This window comes from Lutjanus erythropterus, chromosome 13, assembly GCF_056507025.1.
Source record: "Lutjanus erythropterus isolate fLutEry1 chromosome 13, fLutEry1.hap2, whole genome shotgun sequence".
In the NCBI taxonomy this organism is placed as follows: Eukaryota; Metazoa; Chordata; class Actinopteri; order Lutjaniformes; family Lutjanidae; genus Lutjanus; species Lutjanus erythropterus.
The window spans coordinates 37,860,919-37,883,379 of NC_139329.1; the positions used below are offsets into that span (position 1 = coordinate 37,860,919).

General features: G+C 37.2%; 2 protein-coding genes across 3 annotated transcripts; both read right to left on the reverse strand.

The window, feature by feature from the left end:
• Positions 1–1,644: 1,644 nt before the first annotated feature.
• On the reverse strand, positions 1,645–6,071 carry LOC146317087 (troponin I, fast skeletal muscle-like). Of its 2 annotated transcripts, none has more exons than XM_084733714.1 (7): positions 5,994–6,071; positions 3,505–3,537; positions 3,321–3,360; positions 3,041–3,169; positions 2,834–2,923; positions 1,892–2,065; positions 1,645–1,801 (listed from the first exon to the last, which is right to left on the reverse strand). In XM_084733714.1, the coding sequence occupies exons 2-7, from the start codon at positions 3,510–3,512 to the stop codon at positions 1,724–1,726; spliced, it is 519 nt and encodes a 172-aa protein (XP_084589840.1). In that variant the 5' UTR covers positions 3,513–3,537; positions 5,994–6,071; the 3' UTR covers positions 1,645–1,723. The 2 variants fall into 2 exon arrangements, with proteins under 2 accessions (XP_084589840.1, XP_084589841.1); XM_084733715.1 differs by having other exon boundaries at positions 5,998–6,033.
• Positions 6,072–10,791: 4,720 nt separating this feature from the next.
• On the reverse strand, positions 10,792–17,289 carry LOC146317088 (troponin I, fast skeletal muscle-like). Its single transcript, XM_084733717.1, has 7 exons — positions 17,202–17,289; positions 14,809–14,841; positions 14,108–14,144; positions 12,469–12,597; positions 11,692–11,781; positions 11,066–11,239; positions 10,792–10,977 (listed from the first exon to the last, which is right to left on the reverse strand). The coding sequence occupies exons 2-7, from the start codon at positions 14,814–14,816 to the stop codon at positions 10,900–10,902; spliced, it is 516 nt and encodes a 171-aa protein (XP_084589843.1). The 5' UTR covers positions 14,817–14,841; positions 17,202–17,289; the 3' UTR covers positions 10,792–10,899.
• Between the last annotated feature and the right edge of the window lie 5,172 nt (positions 17,290–22,461).

Here is a 22,461-nt window from a genome sequence, read left to right on the forward strand (position 1 = left end):
ATCGGACTAATGAACTGATGATTATTTTCATTATGGATTAACCTGCTGATTATTTTCTCTGTTAATCAACTTATTGTTTGGTTTGTCAAAATTTAGAGCCCAAAGTGACGTCTTCATGTTTTTTTTTGTCCAATCAACAGTCAGCCCTCAGCGTAATTACAAATACATTAGAATTATTAAAATATTTCAAAGGAAAAGCAACAAAAGCTCGAATCATGAAATGTTTCACATTTTTTAATGAAAAAAATGCTGATAATCAACAAAGCCAATTCATTTTCTGCCAATTGATGAATCTACTCAGAGTTTCAGCTGAATTTTTGCATTTTTATACGTTTTGTGTGCGAAAATCTTAATTTGAAATCTAATCAGTAACTAAAGGAGTCAGATAAATGCAGTGAAGTACAAAGTTCAACATTTCCCTCTGAGATATGGTGAACAGTAAAGTACAAAACTTAAATAAAAGTACTTAGTTACATTCCACCTTGGGAAATTCATCTACTTGATTTGTCTGATTCAGGCTGAAGCTTCATATTAATTTCAGATAAAATTAAAGTTTGTGACCCATCAACCAACCAACAGCCTGAGAAAAGTGATACACAATAATCAACTTCAGAAAACCCACACAAACAGACAAAACACAAGTAAATGAGCTCAGAGTTGACTGAAGTCGTCTATCCATCAGTAGTGTTACATATCCTGGTCATGTTCATTGTTTTTTAGTTTTCCATGCAGACAGCATCCACGGCTACTTGCAGTCGTTCTGTATTTGGTTGTGCTTTTCTAAAATATGCAGTTAAATTAAGATGTTAATTTGCTTGTGTTTTGTCTGTTTACATGTGGTTTACAGTGTGTTGAGTGTCAGGCTGAGTTTTGGTGAGAAACATCATATACACGAGCTAAAATATAAAAACACATGGAACAAGATTCATTTATTTCTGTGTTTCTGTTATGTACATATACATAATCATTATTCTAGGACGCCTGACAACATCTAAACTACCTTTAACTAACTCAGGTGGATTCACATGTGTTCACCTCCATTTTCAAATAAAAAATACAATCAAAATCAAATATAAAATGTGGAAATGTTTAAAGTAACTTGAGATGCACTTTCAGGGGGGCATGAAGAGTTTAAGAGGTTAAACAAAACTTTATGCAATAATACAATCAAAGAGTAAAGTAAGAAGAAGAAAATTCAGTCACTCACCATTCAAAGATCTTCATGTCGCTCCAGTTTTGTTTGTGTTTGTGCTCTGGTGTAAATATTTGGCAAGAAGCCGCATTTCATGGCTTAAAGTGAGGAGAGATGATGTGCAGGAAGATCCAGCAGAGAGAAGATGGAGAGAAAGGCTCTCTGCTGACATCTGGTGGTTCACTATGAGAATAATGCTCAGGTAACTAGAAGCAAAGCTACAGTTTGCTGCTGTGCTAAAAGAAAAACGTGCCTCTAAACCCTGGAGACGACTATTTGTTATTTAAATGTAAGACTGTGGAAAACACTTAAGGCTCAGATCAACATCTACAAGAATACAAAGTGGATTTTTGATCCCTCACTCAGTTAATGAAACAAAAACCAAGCGAATTCCAACGATAAACGTCTAAACCTCCAAACGTGGTCTGTAAAAAAACTGCAGGGTGACAGCGTTGCCTTATTCCAAAAACAAATTTAATGGCACAATTTTTTTTCAATTGATGTAACAGTGGAAAGAGAAAGTGAAAGTCTTTAGGAAGTCTCGAACATCTTCTTCCTGTCAGCTTTGTCCTCAATGTTCTTACGCCAGTCGCCGACACCATCGGCAGCCTGAGGGACAAACAGAACAACACAGTGATGCAGCTCACGTTGTCCAACACTGACTTAATGTCTCCAGTAAAATCGGGGACAGCGCCTCACCTCCTCTTTGACCTCCTTCTTGACCTGCTTCAGGTTGGCTCTCAGGTCCATGGTCACCTTGTGTTTGCCTCCCAGCAGAGCCTGCAGCATGGCGTCAGCGGACATACGCACCTTCTTCAGGGCGGGTTTCTTCACTCCGGCCAGCTCGACCACCTTCAGCTTCAGCTCCTCGATCTGAGCGAACAGACAGAGGCTCAGAGACCAAACACGGCTGACAGATCCAGGAGTGAACCCACATCTGTAAGACGCCTGACTTCTAACAGCAGTTTCATGTTTCTTCAGTAAGTGGAGGTTTCTTTAATGATAACTGATTTGACACCACTGGAGGAAACGTGGCAGAAATGCCGTCTTGGACGTCCCTACATCAGATAAAATAACTGTCCGGGACAATGTGATAAAGTGCATTGCAATGCCCACATTTTTTGCCCACATTCCCACTGCATGAACAGGTAACATGGGCAAGTTTTCTCCCTACGAAGTGATATTCTTGATCTCAGTTTCAAAACCTTCCTTTATCACAAGATCAGACATTTTCAAAAGCTTAAAGCAGCCTGAGAGTTTATAGTCTGACACTGTCCAGTCAATTAGCGAGTGCAAAAAGATCTGGAACCTGTCTTTTTTCATTTCAGAGAGTTATTATCAACGGGCGCAGACCAAATGCTTCTGGATGCAGTTTGACAGACCTATAACCAATCAGAGCAACGAAAAGTGTGACGTAGGATAGTTCAGTCCGTCCAGGACGTTACGATTACAATTAACACGACTCCAGTAAATTCTGCAGGACTTAGCAACTTTGTCCAAACTCAGATTTGACCAATCTTTATAGCTTCCTGCGAGTTCTACCATGCAAACGTCATGCATCATACATCATACTGCATGTCTCAATGAACTGACTCGATGTTTTATTATTTACTATTTTTTAAACAAGAGAAACATCTCTACCTCCTTGTCTGTCTTTGCCACTTTGGCCTCTGCGTCGTATCTATCCTCATCGATCTTGTCGAGGGCCTGGTGCAGCTTCTTGGCGATTTCCTGTTGATATGAAAAAACAAAACGTTTGTCTCACAGGATGAGCTCCTCACAGCCATTCGCTCCTCCGCTCTGCAGGAATCAGAGAGAAGTTTTATTTGTTGTGTGTTTTGTTTTGACCTGCAGAGCAGCCATGTCTCCGCTCAGGTCGGGGGTGGGGCATTTCTCTGCCATGTAAGCTTCTTTGGCGTCTGCGATCTCTTTAGCTTCCTGCTCCAGCCAGTTAGCGGCGATCTGCAGCATCAAACTCTGCAGGACAAGAACACAAAGACGCTGATCTTATTACAGGGAAACTGAGAGGTGTCTGATTTTTGTTATCAAATGTTTGACACACAGCGACTTTACAATCCCATTATAACTAAATATAATCCCATAATTCAAACATTCTGTTAAATGTTACCTTGAGATGATGCCTGCGGCTCGATGTCATCTTCTTTCCCCTTTAATTAAAGAAAAGGTCACATTAATAACAACATACAGAGATTCTCGTGGAAATAAACTGTTAAACAGTTTCATCAGTTTCGGCTGTAGATGTTTCTGTAGCAGGAGGTAAAACTCTGAGAACAGAATAAACTCATACTTACTCAGACATCTTGGCTTCTTTTTAGTTTCAGATTCTGTAAATAAACAGAAAAATCAAGGAAACAATAGAACAATTACAGCTGTGTATCTGATAAATCCACACTGAAACAATAATGAAAACTCTGTGAAAGTTGATGCAGGTCAGTGTTGAATTCTTGAACTTTAATGAACTGACTGTGAGCTGCTGTGTTGAGCAGCTCCAGTGCTAACAAAAATAATAATAAAATAAATAAAATTATAATATAATATAGTAATAAAATATTTCATATTAAACAAATGTACAAGAACGTGTTGAAATAAAGTATTAAAAGAAGAAAATTTGATTTTAAATAAGGAAACATCTTATTTGCTACAGACACAAATCAGTCATTATCAACTATTTATTGAATTAAAATGATTACTGATAAATTAATAATTAAATTAATCGCTTTTTCTGCTTTTTTTAAATCCAATTTTCAGTTGAACAACGTTATATTCAAATATGTTTTTAATTTTCTAAAAATGTTATTAAATTCACAAACGAAATTCTTAAAACCAACATTTAATCTCAGATGTCTTTTTGTTAATATGTATTCTTTTATTTCTAAAGCTCTTTTAAACTTTCTTTTTACTTTATTATATTTCAAAATCCTTTTTAAAATCAATTATAGAAGTTACAGTATGCAATATACTACCATGCTCATTTTTTAATGTTCCTTTTAACGTTTTATCTCGTTGTTTTACTTTCCCTTTACCCTTTAAAATTAAGAAAATAAATAAAAGAATAAAATAAAATAAAATAAAATAAGAGATATTCATCCTGTCCTCTGTGAAGCAAACTGATGATTCTGGAGACTAAAATTAATCTCTAAACAACCTTAAATAAAAATTTTCAGCGTTGGTCAAACTGAAACCTGAGTATCAGTATTATTGACCAGAGACCTGAGCCAATCAGGTCAGCTCTAATCCTGGCTCAGGGTCAAAGGTCAACGATGACATTTATGGGAACATGGAGAGTATATTATCTCGTCTGACAGGACAGGTGAAGCAAATAAATGTGCCAACATTCAGTCATGTAATAATCAGAATAAAATAAAATCCAGCATTTAAAACCGAACTCCATTAAGATTTTGATTTATTTTTCTGAACAAAATCAAACTTCAGAAAACATTTGACAGATTTCAAAAAGCTTTTCTGACATGCAGGACTTTATTTTTGGATTTTCTTCTCATCATAATTATTGTTATGTAATCTCTAATGTCGGTTTGAAATATGCTGACAGTGTTTGCAACATCAGTAATTACTGATGTAATCACCTGTCAGGAGTAATCTGATATCCAGGTTATTTTTCACTTGAACGTAACTGGATATAACAGCAGTTAAATGAGGAACCAAAGACTTTTACACAAATACAAAACATTTGATTCTGTAAATGATGGAGAACGATAAAACAAAGCATCCATGACTTCATAAGGAGGCTGCAGAAGTCCAGACTTGTATTAAATATTTAATGGAAGGATTAGTGAGATTTTTATTAAAATCCTACCTTAGGTGGGAAAAATGTTCACTAACACTAAAACTCTTTTTGGAATCCTTACAGCGTCTTTTATGGACATGGGAACTGTGTCATTTGAACTTTGTGAACTTTACAGAAAAATCTCTGCTCATGATACGATGCTAAGGTGCAAGAGGGCAAAAAATAACCAAAAACATGAGAATTAAATTAATATTAAACAATAAAGTGGAATAACATCCACTTTTTTCAGTGTTTTTAAAATGAAAATATCTTGTGACATGATCACTGAACTCCCAACAAATTCACGCCATCATTTTTTTTTAAATTATGGGATCATTACTTGTATATAAACAGAAAAATAAAGAATTTCCTCAAAGGTAACTGGATATACCAGCTGCTAAACGAGGCAGCAGGAACCAAAAACTTTTATACAACTACAAGTTACACAAGTTTTTGCAAAGTTTTGGAAAAAGACAAAACAAAGCATCCAGATTTGCATCAAGTATTTGATTGAATCTGGTTTAGAAATTTAGGAAAATCCAAGTTTAAATCTTCACTATCAAAGTAAAATTGATTTCCAGTACTCAAAAGCTCCTTCAGTGTTTTCCTATGGACATGGGAACTTTAAGTTTTTGCGAACTTTGGAGAAGATTTCAGCTCATCATACAGTAACAGGGTGTAAAGAGAAGGCTCTGCAAACTTAGGTCCTTATTTATGCAAGAATTAAACCAATATTAAACACTTTAATTGGACCTAAGTGTAATAAAACCCTCTTTTTTCACAGTTTTTGAGAACTGAACATATCCAGCGACAGAGTCACATCATCAAATTTGTAAATGCATTATTATTACTTGAATATAAACAGAAAATAAAATAATTTCCTCTAACTGATGGTGAACTAATCTGGTAGAAAGTTGTTATTTAAGTTTAAATCTCTTTTTTCAAACTGAGCATCACCCTCACTTTAGCCACAAAAGAGTAAAAAGAGTTTCTCACCTACAAAGTGACGAAGAGGAGGGCTGCAGAGACTGACAGAAGGACAGTGAAAAGTGAAATCTGTTGGGGGTATATATATGGGCTTGGACCGGGATTTGGAGGTTCCTCTTTATGGCCATGAGGAACTCGGAGACCAATCAGGCCAATGAGCTCCTGAAATACCTTCATCCTTTGACCGCTCACCTCGTAAATTCTGCTGATGTCTGGAGCTGTCCTGGTCTGGTGGTCAGCAGTCCTCAGTGGGACAGGCCATGAAGAGGTCTGGAAAAGAGTCGAGTAAAAGAAAAGATTACAACGTAATAAGATCCTGGATTATAATCCTAACAGGCAGCATCACTGTAATTCAGAAGAACGTTGGTGATATATTAACAAAACCAGAGGGGTCACTGTTGTTCCAGGCAGGACGCTCTTTACCGTGAGAGCTTCTCAGTTTTGGAACATCCTTCCATTAAATACACAATATTCTTCTTGCAGCTCCTTTGTGTAAAAGTTTAAAACTTGATTTTGTTTTCTGCGTTTGTCAGATGTGTCTTCTCTGTCTTTACCTCAGTCTTGTGTAATAAAACGTGATATGATGTCATGTTTCAACTGTTCGCTTTGCAAATGTCCTACTTTGTATGTGTTGCTTCACTCCTTTTTGCTTTATATCCTGTTTTGACTTTCATCTGTTCTGATTTTAAATTGTTTGTTTTATTGTTTCTTTAATGGCTCAGCCAAAATCTGAGCTACAGGACAACAGCTATAAAATTACAACCAGGTCCAGGAATAATTCGGGCAATGCTGCAAACTCCTACAGCCAGCAAAGATAGCTAACAAACTGACAAAATCACAGAAGTTCAGATAACTTCTTTTCTACCGTGTTCATGTCATGGAGACAGGAAGTTAGACATGAGATATATTTAATGTAAGTGTTTGTGTGCAAAGTCAATGTTGCACTACGTTGATCAGGTTGATGTGAACCAGACGACTTTAAACACCAAGCAGCTCTGCAATTTTACAAATAATCAAAAAAAAAAAAAAAAAGTTCCTGGACATTATTAACAAGTTAAAAATAGTTTTACAGTATGATATGACTGCAAAATTAGTCTGAAAATATTTTTCACTGTAACCACAGTAACAAAATTGCATTAAACCATCAACAATGAACACAGAGTGTAAAAGATAAAAACTTGACCTCCTTTAAAGACGCACCTTATTTGTTGCTGTCTTGCTGCTGCAGCTCACGCTGGATTCAGACACAGCATCTGAAAACACAACAAGAACAGAAATGAACAAAAAACAAACAAACAAAAACATTAAATACAAAGATCAACAATTCAGTATTTGACCACAGGTAACAACTAATGTTAAAAAAGACATTTCTGCACATGAAACCTTCAGTGACACAAAAAACACACAATTACAAAATGGCTCACCTTCCATTTGACTGAACAGTGTCCTCCTCTGATCAATAGAACTGATCGGGAAATGTTTTTATCAGTGGAAGAACAACAACTAATAGTATTTAAACAATATAAAAATGTCATTAAAATATTATAGAGTCAGCTGAGTGAAGAGCTTCGACACCATCCACTCTGCTCAGTCAGTAATGATCAGGAATTAATTAAAAACTATTAACCACTAATCAAACTGACTGGAAAAATAAAATGCAAATGCGTTTGGGCAAAGTTACCAATTAAATTGAAGTGTTAGAAAAAAAGTGCTTTCTGAAAGTGTCCACTTTACTTTAAAATGTGTTTTAAAAAAGACAATAAAAAAGAGATAAAAATAATTAGTTAAGCAAAAAAAATAAAAAAAAAAATGTAAAAGAGACAAAAACAAACGAGCACAAAAATATAATGAAAAATGTAAAAAAGTTTAACAAACTGTAGTAATCTGCTTTTTTTTTTTTTCTCAGGTGTTGTAAAAGGTGATGTTGTGATTTAAAGAATTTGTCCTCTCCTGTCCAACGCGAACATGATCTGCCCTGAGACGTTTACAGACAGAAAACACTGGACAGTTTGAGGACAGCAGGTGTTGGACATGAAGTCCTCTGCTGACACCGTGTGGTCGCTGCAGGCAGCAACATTTCACTCTAAGTTCCCCCGTTAATCAACCGCAGGCAGAACACACACATTTAATAAAGGCTTTATAACACACTATTGTTTTCACAAAGTTAAACACTCTAAAATGTCTTTATTTCTGCTTTACGGTGCAAATTACAGTGAGTTATAAAGCCTTTATTAAATGTGTCACGGTTAGTGTTACAGAATAAGACCTTTGGCCATATTTGTATGTATGCAGGCCTAAAGAAGTGATTTCCTGATGTCAGAAAGGTTCAAAACTTTCAGAGAAAAATTATACAACCACACTTTGTGATAAAACAAAAAAAACACCAGTGCTTTGTTAAAGGTAGAGTCAGTAGGATCTGAGCTGTTACTAAACACATCAGGACATCAAACAATGATGAGCAATAATAAAAATAATAAAAAATGAGCAGATGCAGGCAGAGAGCTGCAGAGTCATGATTGTAGTGGGATGATTAAAATGGAAATTGTCATATGAGTCTATACTTTGTTTTCTTGAGGAGATTCTGCAAATTATACCTTTAGAGGCATTAATTAAATTTTAAAAGACAAATTTATATGATACGTGGTATTTATAATTATATCAAAAATCTATGTGAAAAACTTGTGCATGGTTCTTGTTCAGTTAGAGCATTTAGTAAACTCGGAGGTCACTCATAGACCTTTCAACAACCGTCTCCCATGATCCTCTTCAGCTGTTATCACATGAACCACAGGTCTCAACAAATGTGTGTGTGATTAACGCGGTAACGTCTCAGTCATGCTGTATTATCAGAACGCCGTTTTTGTTTTTCTCATGTCATTCATGCCAAGATTTCAGGTGATGTAGGATAAACAGTGACAAAGTGTGCAGGAGGTCGGGATGGATGGATGCACTGTAAAAAAAAAAATAGCTGAGATGACTTAAAATTTCAGGGCAACGCACTGCAATAGAATTTTGAGTTTTGAGCCCAACTCAAACTCTTTTTGATATAAACTTTATAAAGTTCTGCTGACCTGAAATCTTTAGTTGAGATCATTTACTTTTCTTCTTTGGATAAACTTGAATATTTGATCTTTAAATAAAGTGTTCTGACATTCAAAGCTTTAAGTTTATCTAAAGAAGAAAAGTTAACTATCTAAACAAAAGCTCAGTAGCAACTTTTTCAGAACTTAAGAATTTGAGTTAAGCTCTAAATTTAAAAAAATCTGTTGCAGTCCGTTGCCTTGAAATTTTGACAAAGGGACAGTTCACCCCTAAATCAAAAATACATATTTTTCCTCTGGCCTGTAGCGCTGTTGATCCATCTAGATGGTTTAGGCTCGAGTTGCAGAGTTTTGGAGATGTCGTCTGTACAGACGTCTGTCGGTTTCTCTCCAGTGTCACAAGTCCTGCGGTGCTCAAAGCTCCACAAAACACAGACATCTCTACAACCGATATCTCCATAACTGTGAAAGACAGAAATGTAAAAACTGGACTTTGGCGTATTCACTGAACGTTTTTTGACGGAGTAAAGTCATGTTATTTGTACGCAGATTGAAGAGACTGGGTTGGTTGATCATGTGATAACGTGGTCACAGACGGCGTCTGAAGGTGTTAGGACAGGTGGTCAAAAGTTCTGCAAGTTTAACACTTTATCATAGATATGCTGTTTTGTTTTTTACATTTGAACTCAGCAGAAAAATATTCTCCTGAATCTATTAGGCAAGAATTAAACAAAAACCGGTCAACATTCACTTTTCACAGCTCCCTGAACACTACTTAACGAATAATAGACAGCGAGCAGGTCATTAAACGTGAAATAAGCCCTGATTGGTTGATGCATTTGTTGCTTCATGTCTGTCAGGGTTTATTTTCCAAAACGACCCGCTCGATGTACATCATCCTGCTTATTACACGGCTGCTTACTCAAGAAAATTAATAATTTGACACAATATATGAATTATTTTTTCCTCTTTTATGGATTTAAAATGACTATTGTTTCTCCAGTGTGATCAGAACTGTGTCCATAGCAACGGTCTGCTATTCATTAATGACCTTAGAATGCTGTAACTGTCCAATCAGAATCAAGTATTTAGCAAAGCCGTGTAATAACACAAAATTTTGATATAGAAATTTGTAACATGGATATTGTGTCTCGTCCTTCACTGACATGCACAGACACAGAGCACAACACAACCTCGTTAAAGCTTGAAACCACCTTCAAACAGAACTCAGGTTCAGTGACTTTAATCTGCTGCTGCATCCTGACGCTTCTCTGAAAAGTCAGGATTTTTAGGGGTTCCTAATTGTTTGAATTATTAACAAAATGTCAAAATTAATTTTTGCGAAGATTGTTTTGTTACAGCAGACATTCATTTTCCTTTAGGTCACTGAACTCACTCTGGTAATTAGTTCTGTTTCAGGGCAGAATTTTCTTTAACGTTTGACAAAAACAAGCAGAAAAACACGCTAAATGTCGCTCTCGTGAACTTTTAAACCCTTATATTTGATCAAGGCGTGTCGTGTGCTTCGTCTGCCGTGTCGTGTGTCACTGAGTCAAAGACAGAATACCTCATGACAGCAGATGTAGGAAACAAAACACATTTATTACAAAAACACTAAGAGCAGGAAGATGTCAAAAGTGAACATCAGCAGGAAACAGGAAGTCACACTCCAGAATAAAAGTCTGATAAGAGATAGTATCTTTAAATTAAGAGGTCATTCCTAATCTAAACCACTCGCTGTACAAATGTACAATAACAGACCAAGCTGAAACTGGCAGATTTAATGAAACAAAAGGTATTTCAATTCAATGAAAAATTCCAGAAATTCCATAAAAAGTGCTAGCGGCAGGACTACAGGAGCGGAGTTAAACTGTTTAGGAAGTCTCGAACATCTTCTTCCTGTCAGCTTTGTCCTCAATGTTCTTACGCCAGTCTCCGACTGCCTCTGCAGGCTGCAAGACACAAAAAGTTCACAGTCAACACGAGTATCTGTTTCCGCTCTCTGTACCCGCCTGACTGCCCTCCTGCACAAAGACTCACCTCCTCTTTCACCTCCTTCTTGACCTGCTTCAGGTTGGCTCTCAGGTCCAGGTTGACGGTATGTTTGGAGCCCAGCAGAGCCTTCAGCATGGCGTCGGCGGACATGCGCACTTTCTTCAGAGCGGGTTTCTTCACGCCGGCCAGGTCGACCACCTTGATCCTCAGGTCATCGATCTAAGAGGAACCAAGAAGTTTCAAGCTGAGATCGAGCCAACAGAGCCAGGATGAAATTCTATTTTTCTGAAAACACTCAAACCAGTACGACATCCATAGGTGTATGGAGACTCAAAAACACTAGCTACCGTCAAAATTTAGTTGCCAAAATACTTTTTGGTGTACAGGCTACATATTTATACAGTTAAAGAACATAAGAATCAAATTACACTGTAAAAAAAAATAGTTGAGACAACTCAACGTTTCAAGGGAAGCTGCTGCAGTAGATTTTTCAGTGTTGACTTAAACTTAAAAAGTTTTCAAAAGTTTTGAAAAATTGTTCCAAACATGGAGCACACAGATGTACACGAGCAAACATGAGCACGATGTCAGATCGCATGATGACGTGGAATGAAGATGATCTGATCATCGGGCTAACGGGAATACTCTCATCAATGATCTCTGAAGTTTACCTCTTTGTCAGCCTTGCCCACTTTGACCTCCAGGTCGTACCTCTCTTCATCCACTTTGTCGATGAGGGAGTGCAGCTTTTTGCAGGTGTCCTAAAGACAGACGGACATGATGTTTGCTTCCTGATCAGAATCGGTCCCTGATGGATTTTATTCTTCGAACGGCTGCTAATATTCCTGACAGTAAACTGCTAATAATGTCATTTGGTAAAAACGGTGGTGGTGATGATAATGAAATATTTCACTGGATAGAAACGCCAATCAATCAAGCAATTTTTAATTTTTAATAAAAAAAAAAATCTGCTCCACTCCGGTCCAAATTCCCTGATTTCAGCTTTTTAAATGTGATTATTTTCTGTTTTTTACTCTCTGACAGTAAACTGAAAATATTTGAGCTCTGGATATTTGAAAACATTTGAAAACATTTGAAGACGTCATCTTGGGCTTTGGGAAACTGGTTTCACTGGAAACATCTTACAATGTTTTGAACAATCAAATGAAAGTTTACATCATCAGCATAAAATTATGTAAAAAAAAAAACCCTCAGTGTATCATCATGACCACCAAGACTATTGGTGGTCTGTGTATTTTTGAATAATTATTATTATTATTATTATTATAATTATTAATTTTGAATAATTAGGCTAAGTAGCTTGAGTTTAGGATAATTCCAGTCAAGTGTAAAGGAAGACTACTGAGTAACGAATAAATGTTTGATGAAATTATGAAGCTTTTTGTCTGCAGCACACAGGTTCACACTGAAGCTGGAGAAGCTCTCACCATCAGGGTGTTGTGGTCTCCGGCGAGAGACGGCGCTGGGCAAGTCTCAGCCATGTAGGTCTCCTTGGCGGCGGCGATGTCCTTTTTCTCCTGAACAATCCAGGTCGCCGCGATCTGCAGCATCACACTCTGCAGGACAGATCGAGAAACAGCGCTAAATGACAAAACAACCTGCGGCAACGGTTTTTAAACGGTTCTGCAGGTTTTAACAAGTTCAATTTTTAAGATCATTGTAAATGCAGCTTGAAACCTACTTCACACTGTGAAATATATAGCATTTTTCCATGCACAGAGCCGGCCTGGCTCGACTCGGTTTGACTTGACTCGTCAGCCCAGCACAGCGGAGGTTCGCATTTCAATTACAACAAGGCTACCCACTTGAAGGTGTGTCTTTTAAGGGAAGACAAGCTCGAGGAGACGCGAGTCGAGCAACCTTAAAGCGGTGGACAAACTGTTGATATACGTCTCTGGGATAAACATTGTCTCCTTCCCTATTGTTTCGTTATTTCAACACTTTTATTATTTTTTCATTCGACACTCCGACACAGCTGAGAGTGAATATGAAACGGTAAAATATTGCAGATAGAAAGAAAGAACAATCAAATCAATCAAATTCAAATGATCAGCTCGTCATCAAGCCTCTGCAGAAGCCTGACAACAACCTGATGATTTGAATCAGGTGTGTTGGAGCAGAGAAACATCTAAAACATGCAGGGCAGTGGACCCTGAGGACCAGGGTTGGGGAACACTGCTATAGAGCACTTTGTGTGTTTGACAGTTTTCGCCAGCAGGGGACGCCTCAGAGCTGTCTCAGCTGTCTCTGCCTGCTCTGACAGCTCTGATGAAGATGAAGTATATCAGCTCCATCTGAAGTCGGTTAAAAAATGCAAACAGCACCAGCAAGAACACAAATCAAAACCTGCACCGACAGATAGACGACAACCACAACACTACACTACAGAAGCATGTCATTAACTGCAGTATTTAGTTATACAATATAGTTATAGAGTTGTGGTAGTTGTTGGATAATAAAACAATTTTACTTTTTTCACCGTAAATGCATAACGATTTTCGCCGTGCCAGTGCGTCACCACGTACAGCTGGTGCCCGTTTTATTTTTTTCCTCCACCAAGACACACAACACAAACACACGCACACACTCTTTGACAAAAGACACACAAATTGTTGCTGGAAATTTTCTGGCTTTTGTGATTAGATTACTGAGCGACTGATCTTTTGGCCGGAGGTTCGCCAGCTCTGAGAGGTGGGTCTAAATCTTGTATTTTAATTCGACATACTGTGCTATAAATACGACAGTGACTGTCCTCTCCTGGTTGAAACTCAGTTACTGCAATTGAATTTTGCTTGTGGCTGATCAGGAGGCTGGTGATCAATACGTTGGAAACCTCTGCCCGACCCACAGTTGTAAAGAAAAAAACAACTGAAGATAAATATCCTCTCTTGTTCTTTGACAGTAAACTGCTTCAATTTTTTCAACTGCAGTCTGAACGGCTATTTGAAGAAATATTAGTTTCTTTTTTAACTTCTTTTCTATTATCAGTATCAATCACTGAACACCTGTCAATCAATGAAGCTCAGAGAGTAGAAGAAGAACAGACTGAAACTGACTCTGTCGTACCTTTAGGTGATGCCTGCGGCTCGATGTCATCTTCTTTCTGTAAAGATCACAAACAATAGAGTCACATGATGCATTCATAAATGTCAACACAAACAACAGACAGAATAAATAAAATTTATTTGCTCTTTTCACTGAAGTTCTGTTTTATAAACGTGCCGACATGTTTCATGATGTCAGTGGAGACGTCTTCATTTCAGATATGGTGGTATCTATCTATCTATCTATCTATCTATCTATCTATCTATCTATCTATCTATCTATCTATCTATCTATCCATCCATCCATCCATCCATCCATCCATCCATCTATCTATTTTCATTTCCATCTTACTCTTCTTTCTTTCTTTTCTTGTATCCTTTCACTCTTACTTTCCATCATTGTTCCATCCTTCTTTCCTTTCATTTCATCCATCTTTCTTTCCATTTTTCTCTAATCTAGTCCATCTTTCTTATTTCTTTCCTTCTTTCTTTCCACCCTTATTACTTTCTTTCATTTCTTTCATCCTTATTTCATTCACTCCTTTCATCCATCTTTCTTTCTTTCCCTTTGTCTCTCTTGCCCCCTTTCTTGGTTTTCTTTCCCTCCTTTGTTTGTCTCAATCAAACTTTTTACTGTGTCACTGTTTTTTTTTAAATTTACTATTGTAATATTTTTTTTGAGATCTACAAATCAATAATCGATAATTGAGAAGCAACACTTACTCAGACATGTTGGCGGTTTCTTTTCTTCACAGCCTGGAAAAAACAGAGAAGAAAAACTCAGTGAGATGAGGGAGAATAAACGATGCTTTCATCTGCTCTGGGTTTAAATATCACAGACCGTCCTTCCTCTCTATGAAATGTGATCATTAAAACAGTTGATGAGCAGCTGAGTGCTGACAGAGCTAAGTTTGGAGTTTGGGGTCAAATGTCAGCAGTGACGCCTGCGATAAGCTCCTTTACAGGTGTTCAATACTGAATATCCTCCGGGAGTTAACACTTCAATTCCTTTCGCGGGGAAGAAACCCTTCAGCAGCAGAATGTGCTGCGGCAGCGCCTTCGCCGCCAACAGCCGGCTGTCAATAGACACGCTGCAAAAACAAATCTGTCTAAACAAGTCACTCATTCCAACACTCAGATTTCAAGAGTTATTTTTTCTATAAATAATTCAAGGGTTTTGTTTCCACCTCATTAAGCTGGAATCTTGAAACATGACAGAAACAGATGAAAAGATCTCAGCACACAGGTCGTCTTTAAGACAAAAGAAGACCCAACTGCTTCACTTGTTTGCAGTGTGTAAACTCTGAAAACAATAAAGTATTATTATTGTTCTGAGATCAAAGAAATCTCCCATTTTTCTAGACCAAAGGTGCAGAAATGTTCAAGTAAATGGATCAAATTTTAAAAATTTCAAAATCAAATGCTTTAAAATGGCAATGAACTGTAAAAAAAAAAAAAAATCTGATGATATGATGTTATAGATAAATGTTTCTTTAGATGTTTTTATCCAGACCAAACCTCCAGAAATGTTTGAGTGCAGGGACACAATTTCAAACACTACAAATGAAATGCTTTAAAATGACAATACATTGCAAAAAAAAACAAAAAAAACAAAAACATTTTATGATTAATGTTTCTTTAAATTTCCAGACCGAACCTCCAGAAACATCCAGGCCCAGTGCAGCGATCACATTTCTAAACTTTACAAGCCGACCACAATCTAAAACAGATTATTTCCACTACAAACTCCACTTGTTTCACTGTAATTTCCAAAATACTGTTTAATCAATGGGCTCTACTCGCTCTTGTTTTAAGGCACTGATTCAAATTCCTGAAACAAGAACAGAAACAGACCTTGATTAAGTACAAATATGTTGATCTGTAGACAGATTTTGTTCTTGTTTGTGAAAAAACAAGTCTTAAAACAGCAAACAACATGCTTGGATTGATATTTTTGCTGTATCCTCCCTTAAAACAACAAAATCTCATCTGCTTCTCTCAAGTCCAAAAGATCTCTAGCAACCAAAGACCAGAAGTAAAATCTCAAAACTCTACATATGAGTCCAATAGTTTCAAAAGCAATTCAAAAAGCTTCAATCTAAACTTTCCAAAACAGTTAAATGCTTCCAATTTTTTTTTTTTTTTTTTTTTACATTGGCTCAAATTTCTAGCAAATTCCTGAAACAAGAGCACAAATAAGTCTTGAGATCAATCAGACATCAAATGATCTACTGGGACTGATATTTTTGCAGCACACTCTCTTAAAACAATAAAATCTCACCCTCCTCTCTCAAATCCAAAAGATCTCGATCAACCAAAAACCAGAGCTGCGAAGTCAAATCTCTAAACTTAACAAATGAGTTCAACAGTTTCACAAGCAATCAAAAAGCTTTGGTCAAAACTTTCAAAACAGTGAAATGCTTTGGTTTTTTTTAAGGCACTGACTTGAATTTCTGGCAAATTCCTGAAACAAAAACTGAAACTGACCTGGAACAAAGTAGAAATATCTCAATCAGGAAGCAGATCTTGTTTTCGTTTGTGAAAATAAGTCTTGGCAGCTAATTCTGACATCAAAAGACCGACTGACTTTAAAATTTCTGCAGCACACTCAAAAACAACAACATGTCATCCATTACTTTTCGATCCAAATGATCTTTAGCAACCAAAGACCAGGCTAAGCAGTTAATCTCTAAAATGAGTCTAACAGATGAGTCCAGTCATTTCAAAAGCAATCCCACAATCAAAAACTTTGGTCAAAACTTTCCAAAACAGTCAGATGCTTCAAAAATGAGACTTAAATATAAATCTTTAGCAAAAGTAAGAAGCAAACAAATCCACATCTCAAATCCGCAGCTCATTCACATCTCTGTGCAGCGTTGTTTCAACACACACAGTCTTCGTCATCCTGCTGTATTCAGCCTTCTCCATCACCCTGGATCACATTTCCCTCCACTTATTAACAAACCCAAGAGGTCAGGACTTTCAGCCCCTTAGCACTTCACCAACAGGTCTCCCCAAAAAGACTCTAACGGACTCCACTCAGCTGCTTTGTATCCATTTAGCAGCTCCAAAGAGGAGGAGGAAGAGGTGGAGGAAGAAAGAGCAACCGGTCTCACCTACGAGGAGACGAGAGTCGAGGAGGAGTGCAGCACTGGCCAGTGGCAGTGGGAAGAAATCATCCCCGGGGTGTATATATACGAGGGCTCGGATATGGATATGGAGCTCCTGTTTATGGAAATGCAGGATCCTCAGACCAATCGGCCAGCAAGCTCCTGAAATATCATCATCCCCTGCCAGCTTCACCCTGTAAATCAGGCATCGCTGAGGAGGAGCTTGATATCATTTTAGGACTCCGCTCGGTGCCACCAAGATGCTATAAAAGGGAGGAAAAGGACTATAAAACCATCAGAGTCCAAACGTTTAACCAGATGAACATGCGAGAGATGAAAGCAGTGGGGCGCTGAGGTCATTTCTGTGTTTTGAAGTTTGTTTTTGGCTTCTAATCTTCAGAAATACTTGGAGGTTCTGAAAATCCAAGAGTTTAAGTGATGATTAGCAAGTAAAGAGTTTTTTCTTTTTAGGCTCCAGTTGGATTCCAATTCACAATTTAATTAAAGTGAAAATCTGTTAAGTCTGTTATTATACTGCTTACAATGAACAAACAGGTGTTAGAAAACTGCTGATGATTCAAGATGAGTCTACTGCTTTTCTCTGTATAGACTGCATGAAATCAGATAAATCTAGACCTTTATCAAAACCTGCTTTGATTAAATGTGTTAAACTTAGATTAAATTTATGGAAAGAGCCCAAAGAATTTCTCAGCCATTATTTAAAAGCCACAAATCGTCTGCCAGTTTCAACTTTGCATCCTTGCCAGCAATTTGCATCACTTTTCATGATCTGTACACCTTTCTGTCTGTTTCAAGAGCGTGTTGAGTAATCTTATTAACTGAGTCGACATCGGAAACACGAACATCTCATCACTGATTAGATGCAGGTTTCCCCTGAAAGTTGGCAAGAACTCAAACCCAGCGTCTCCCTGCCGTCACCTCCACCTACAGATTTCGTCAGTGGAGTTTCAGCACAGAGGGTTTTCCCGGAGCTGCCTGACACCTCTGGACACAGGACGAGGCTACGGGTTAGCTATCAGGCTAACGAAGAGCCAAGATTTTTATGCAAATAAGCAAGACTGAGGATAGGCGATTTGTTTGAATGCAACAGACTACAGAATTATTTTATACATATGCCTAAATCTGAAGGATATACTGTGATACGCACTGTACATACATCATTTCATATGTGTACTAGATGTTCAAGCCTTTCTTACCAAGTATTAATGTGCATGTAATAAGTAACTCTTAAAATAATGCAATTTGAACCTCAGTAGACTGAAATAAAGTCCCAAATGTTGCTAATGTTAGTGCTTATTTAAAGCAACCTGAGTAAATTAAAAGATGTTTATGGTATTTTTTAAGGGTTTAGGGTTAAAGGATGTGTGGCTCCTAGAGAAAAGCAAAATAACAAGCAACAAAGACACATATGAGTGTCAAACTTCAAACATGAAAATACACAAGTTTAATTTTAGCAAGAACTACCTGAATTTGAAAGACAAACTACAAGCAGTGAAGTTTTAAGATCATCCAAATGTAAAAGCAAAATTCCAGGAGTCAACAGCCGACGACTCTTATCTTTCCCATCTACTTTTTGTAAAAACTGCACTAAAAGTTCCTCATTGTTAATTTCACAGAACATGAAAAGATATTTGACACCAGCATGCAGCAGAAAAAAAGCCCACGCAGGACTGTCCCGAATATCAGAATCAAAGGTGAGTCGTACCTGTAGCGCCCGGACCCCTGTGAGCTCAGAAACAAGTTCAAAAGAGAGAAACCACCAGTGAAACTTTGATATCACTTTTAACTATTGCCCCGAATAAAGTGCTAAGCAAGCTTACATTTCTGCCATCTATAAATATCATGTAATCACCGGCTGGCCTGGTTAGCGTTTCATCTTGGATTGCGGATCCGAGCCGTGGACCTGCCCTCAGGAGCCCTTCCAGACCTTTCTGTGGTCACCGAGGGCCCTCTCATATTAACACTTGTGGTATAAAAATATGTGGGCATGATGACAGGTAGGCAGGAAGGCAGATTTTCCATGGGGATATTGTTACATCGTGACTCGGTCATAAAAACATTCTTACTCATTTTACCTGATCCAGAATGCATCCTGCAACATGTTACAGCAGTCACACAGCAAACGGCAGGTGGTTTAACAAAACATTTTAGGATTCAGTCAGTGAAGATCCACCTCAAATGATTCACGGGAGAGTTTCCTGATCTCACAACTCTGTGGTTGAGGTTTGGTTAAAATAAGGAACTTAAATTACTTGGTTAAGGGTTAGAAAATTAAACAGTGCTATTGTTTGTGGCCATACCAGCAGCATGGCACTGTAGGTTGGTCTGTCGGTCCTTTACTTTGATCCAGACTGAAATATCTCAGCAACTATTAAGTTGATTCCCATGAAGTTTTGTACACACAGTCATGGTTCCCAGATCATCCCAGTTTTTCTCCAGAACCACCAGCAGGTTAAATTGTTTGAACAACTGATGGATGGATCCGCGCAAAATTTGATTCAGACATTCATGTTCCTTTTGGGATAAACTGTAATAATTAGTGATTATCTCACTTTCTCAGTCAAAAACTGAATGTGTCCAGTAGTTTGGTTTATGACCAACTACCTGCAATACTAATGAGATTCCCATCAGCCTCAGCTGTGCTTTGAGTTTAGGACTAATTAGCATTGGTTAATGGAGTTTGGCATTATGGGAGTTGTCATCTTAGTTTTTGCAACCAAAACATGCCAGACCATGGAGCTGGGTGATGCTTAACTTTGGCTCGTCCATTTGACAGAAAAAAAAAAAAAAGGTGGCAGCCAGTCAAAAAGTTTTCTAGTTTCTCTAGTACTAAAGAGAAATAGGCATGCGGTTACAGAATCTTGATTAATATTTTATCAAGACTGTCTAGTTTGACAGTTTGATCTGAGATTAATGATCCTGGTGCAGACTGGAAGGACTCATGGAGAGTGAGTTGTCAGTCACTCAGTAGCCACACCCTAAAGCATACCTGCTTAATATTTTACTTTAAATGGACCATAATTTACAAAATAAACATCGTGTTGTATTGAGGAAGATTTGAAACTCGTGACTGAGACCATAAACTTATTGGGAAACTATTTACCGAGGTCATAAATCAAATGAGAAGTAGGCTCATTATCTCATAAGCTTACAAACAATCAGACTTCTTTTAGCAACCAGTGGAGTCGCCCCCTGCTGGTCACTAGAAAGACTGCAGGTTTAAGGCTCTTGCACTGACTCCACCTTCACCAGGAGCTTTGAGACCAATGCAGATGTGCCTGAAACCTGCGCTCTTCCTAATGGCCAGCAGGGGGCGACTCCTGATTTCAAAAAGAAGTCTGGCTGCCTGTAAGGTTGTGAGAAAATGAACACACTTTTCATTTGATCTATGACTTCAGTAAACAGTTTTCTAATGAGTTTATGGTCTTAATCATTGGCTTCAGTTCTTTTTTAATTCAGCATTATGTTAATGTTGTAAATTATATTTCCATTTAGAGTAAAATATTTGATAAAGCAAGAATTACTGGTTAAAACCAATTCAAAACCAATGTCAGTTTCAATCTGTTTCTGCTAACTTGCACATACTAATAAAATTGATGAATAAAACATATACTAGCACACCTATTTTAATTGATATTGTAATCTATTTATTTTACATACATATTTGAATAGAAAATAACAGCTTTTTTTCTTGAGGAAGTTTCTATGTCATGTGAATTGACTCAATCAATACTGAATTGTATTTTTATGGATAATATATCACATTAATATTAATATTAATATTTTTTATTTTAAATCTGACGGAGTTGATGTTTTACAGAGTTGACAAAGTCTTAGTGAGCAGCTGTTTTATTTTCTAAAGCTCTTAATGTTAATCAAAATACACACTTTAAACCATAATTCTTACTTAGCTTCGATTTAGAAGGACTACAGAGTCGACATGTTATGCTCGAGATACATCTGATACTAATTTTATTTAATAAAAGTTTAGCAGTGTGCACACCTTTTGTTGTTAAAATTAAATTTAACAGTTGACAGAAATCTATAGGACACAACTGTAAAGGGACGACTTTTTCATAAAAAAATCAATTTTAAAACAAAAATGATCATAATAAGGGCACACTTCTTACAAACATGTTATCAGTGGGTTTTGTTACTTTTAGATTTTGAAGGCTGACAACACATTTTTAAATTGTCTGCAGTTGTGAATTCTTTTCTGACACAGAACAAGTTTAGAATTTTCATAAATTACATTTATTTCGTATGACTAAATCCATGAAGAATACATTTTCACCAAAACATTGGAATTTGAGTTAGAGTATTAAGAAAAAGACAATCAGGCTTGCAGCTCACTGTGACCAATTTTTGATTTTTTTTTGTATCTAAAACTCAGATTCAAGTTTATCTAAAGAAGAAAAGTAAAGTATGTCAGCTAAAGATTATAGGTCAGCAAAACTTTTTAAAGTTTATTTCAAAACTTGAGTTGGGCTCAAAACTTAAAATTTATTGCAGTGCGCTGCCTTGAACTTTTAGTCAACTTCTTTTCTCCAGTGTGATTCCACACGTTGTCATCAAGGACACACTCCAAGTCTGAAATTGCATCCATGCGTCCCTCACTTGCGTCTCTTCGTCTCAGCTTCTGACTCATGGAGACTCAAGGAAACCAAGTGAAGAGAAAGGACACAAGGAAATCTGTATCTGTTTCTCACTGACAGATAGATTCTCGTCTCTCTGACTTTAATTATAATCATAATTAAAAAAGCGTGGGAAATCATGAAAGGAACATTATTTCTAATAAAGGAAGAAGGTTGTTTGTGTTGAGTGGATCGCCTGAGTTCATCTGAATCCTCCTGTTTGCATGAATCATCCACCGACCTCCACCTGAACTAATTATTTTGTCAGATTTGAGAACAGAACCTCCAGGTGATTTCTTTACTGTGTGATCTATTAAAGTTTGAGTGTTTCCTTTAACGATGCAGCACCGCCTCTCTCCTCAAGGAGAGACGCCTTCACCTGCAATCCATCCACTATTAATCATTTACTTAATTTTTATGAACTGACCTGTCTGACCCCGCAGTTTAATCATCACTAACCTGCAATTCACACAGATTTTAAACTAGATGGTGTACCGGGAAATAAATAAAACATGACTTTGGGAGTGATAAACTTAAGTTTAATCTGTTGTCTGTCTTCACTGCAGTCATGTATCAAATCAGTCTGATCTGCTGCAGCGTCCAGTCAGTAA

Excerpts from the sequence above, each read along its gene's own strand:
- LOC146317087 (XM_084733714.1), bottom strand. Across the intron at positions 3,170-3,320 it reads GCCGCAGGCATCATCTCAAG|AGTTTGATGCTGCAGATCGC; the intron begins GTAACATTTAAC and ends CTTGTCCTGCAG. Across the intron at positions 2,924-3,040 it reads GAGACATGGCTGCTCTGCAG|GAAATCGCCAAGAAGCTGCA; the intron begins GTCAAAACAAAA and ends TCATATCAACAG.
- LOC146317088 (XM_084733717.1), bottom strand. Across the intron at positions 11,782-12,468 it reads GAGACCACAACACCCTGATG|GACACCTGCAAAAAGCTGCA; the intron begins GTGAGAGCTTCT and ends GTCTGTCTTTAG. Across the intron at positions 10,978-11,065 it reads AGAAGGAGGTGAAAGAGGAG|CCTGCAGAGGCAGTCGGAGA; the intron begins GTGAGTCTTTGT and ends TGTGTCTTGCAG.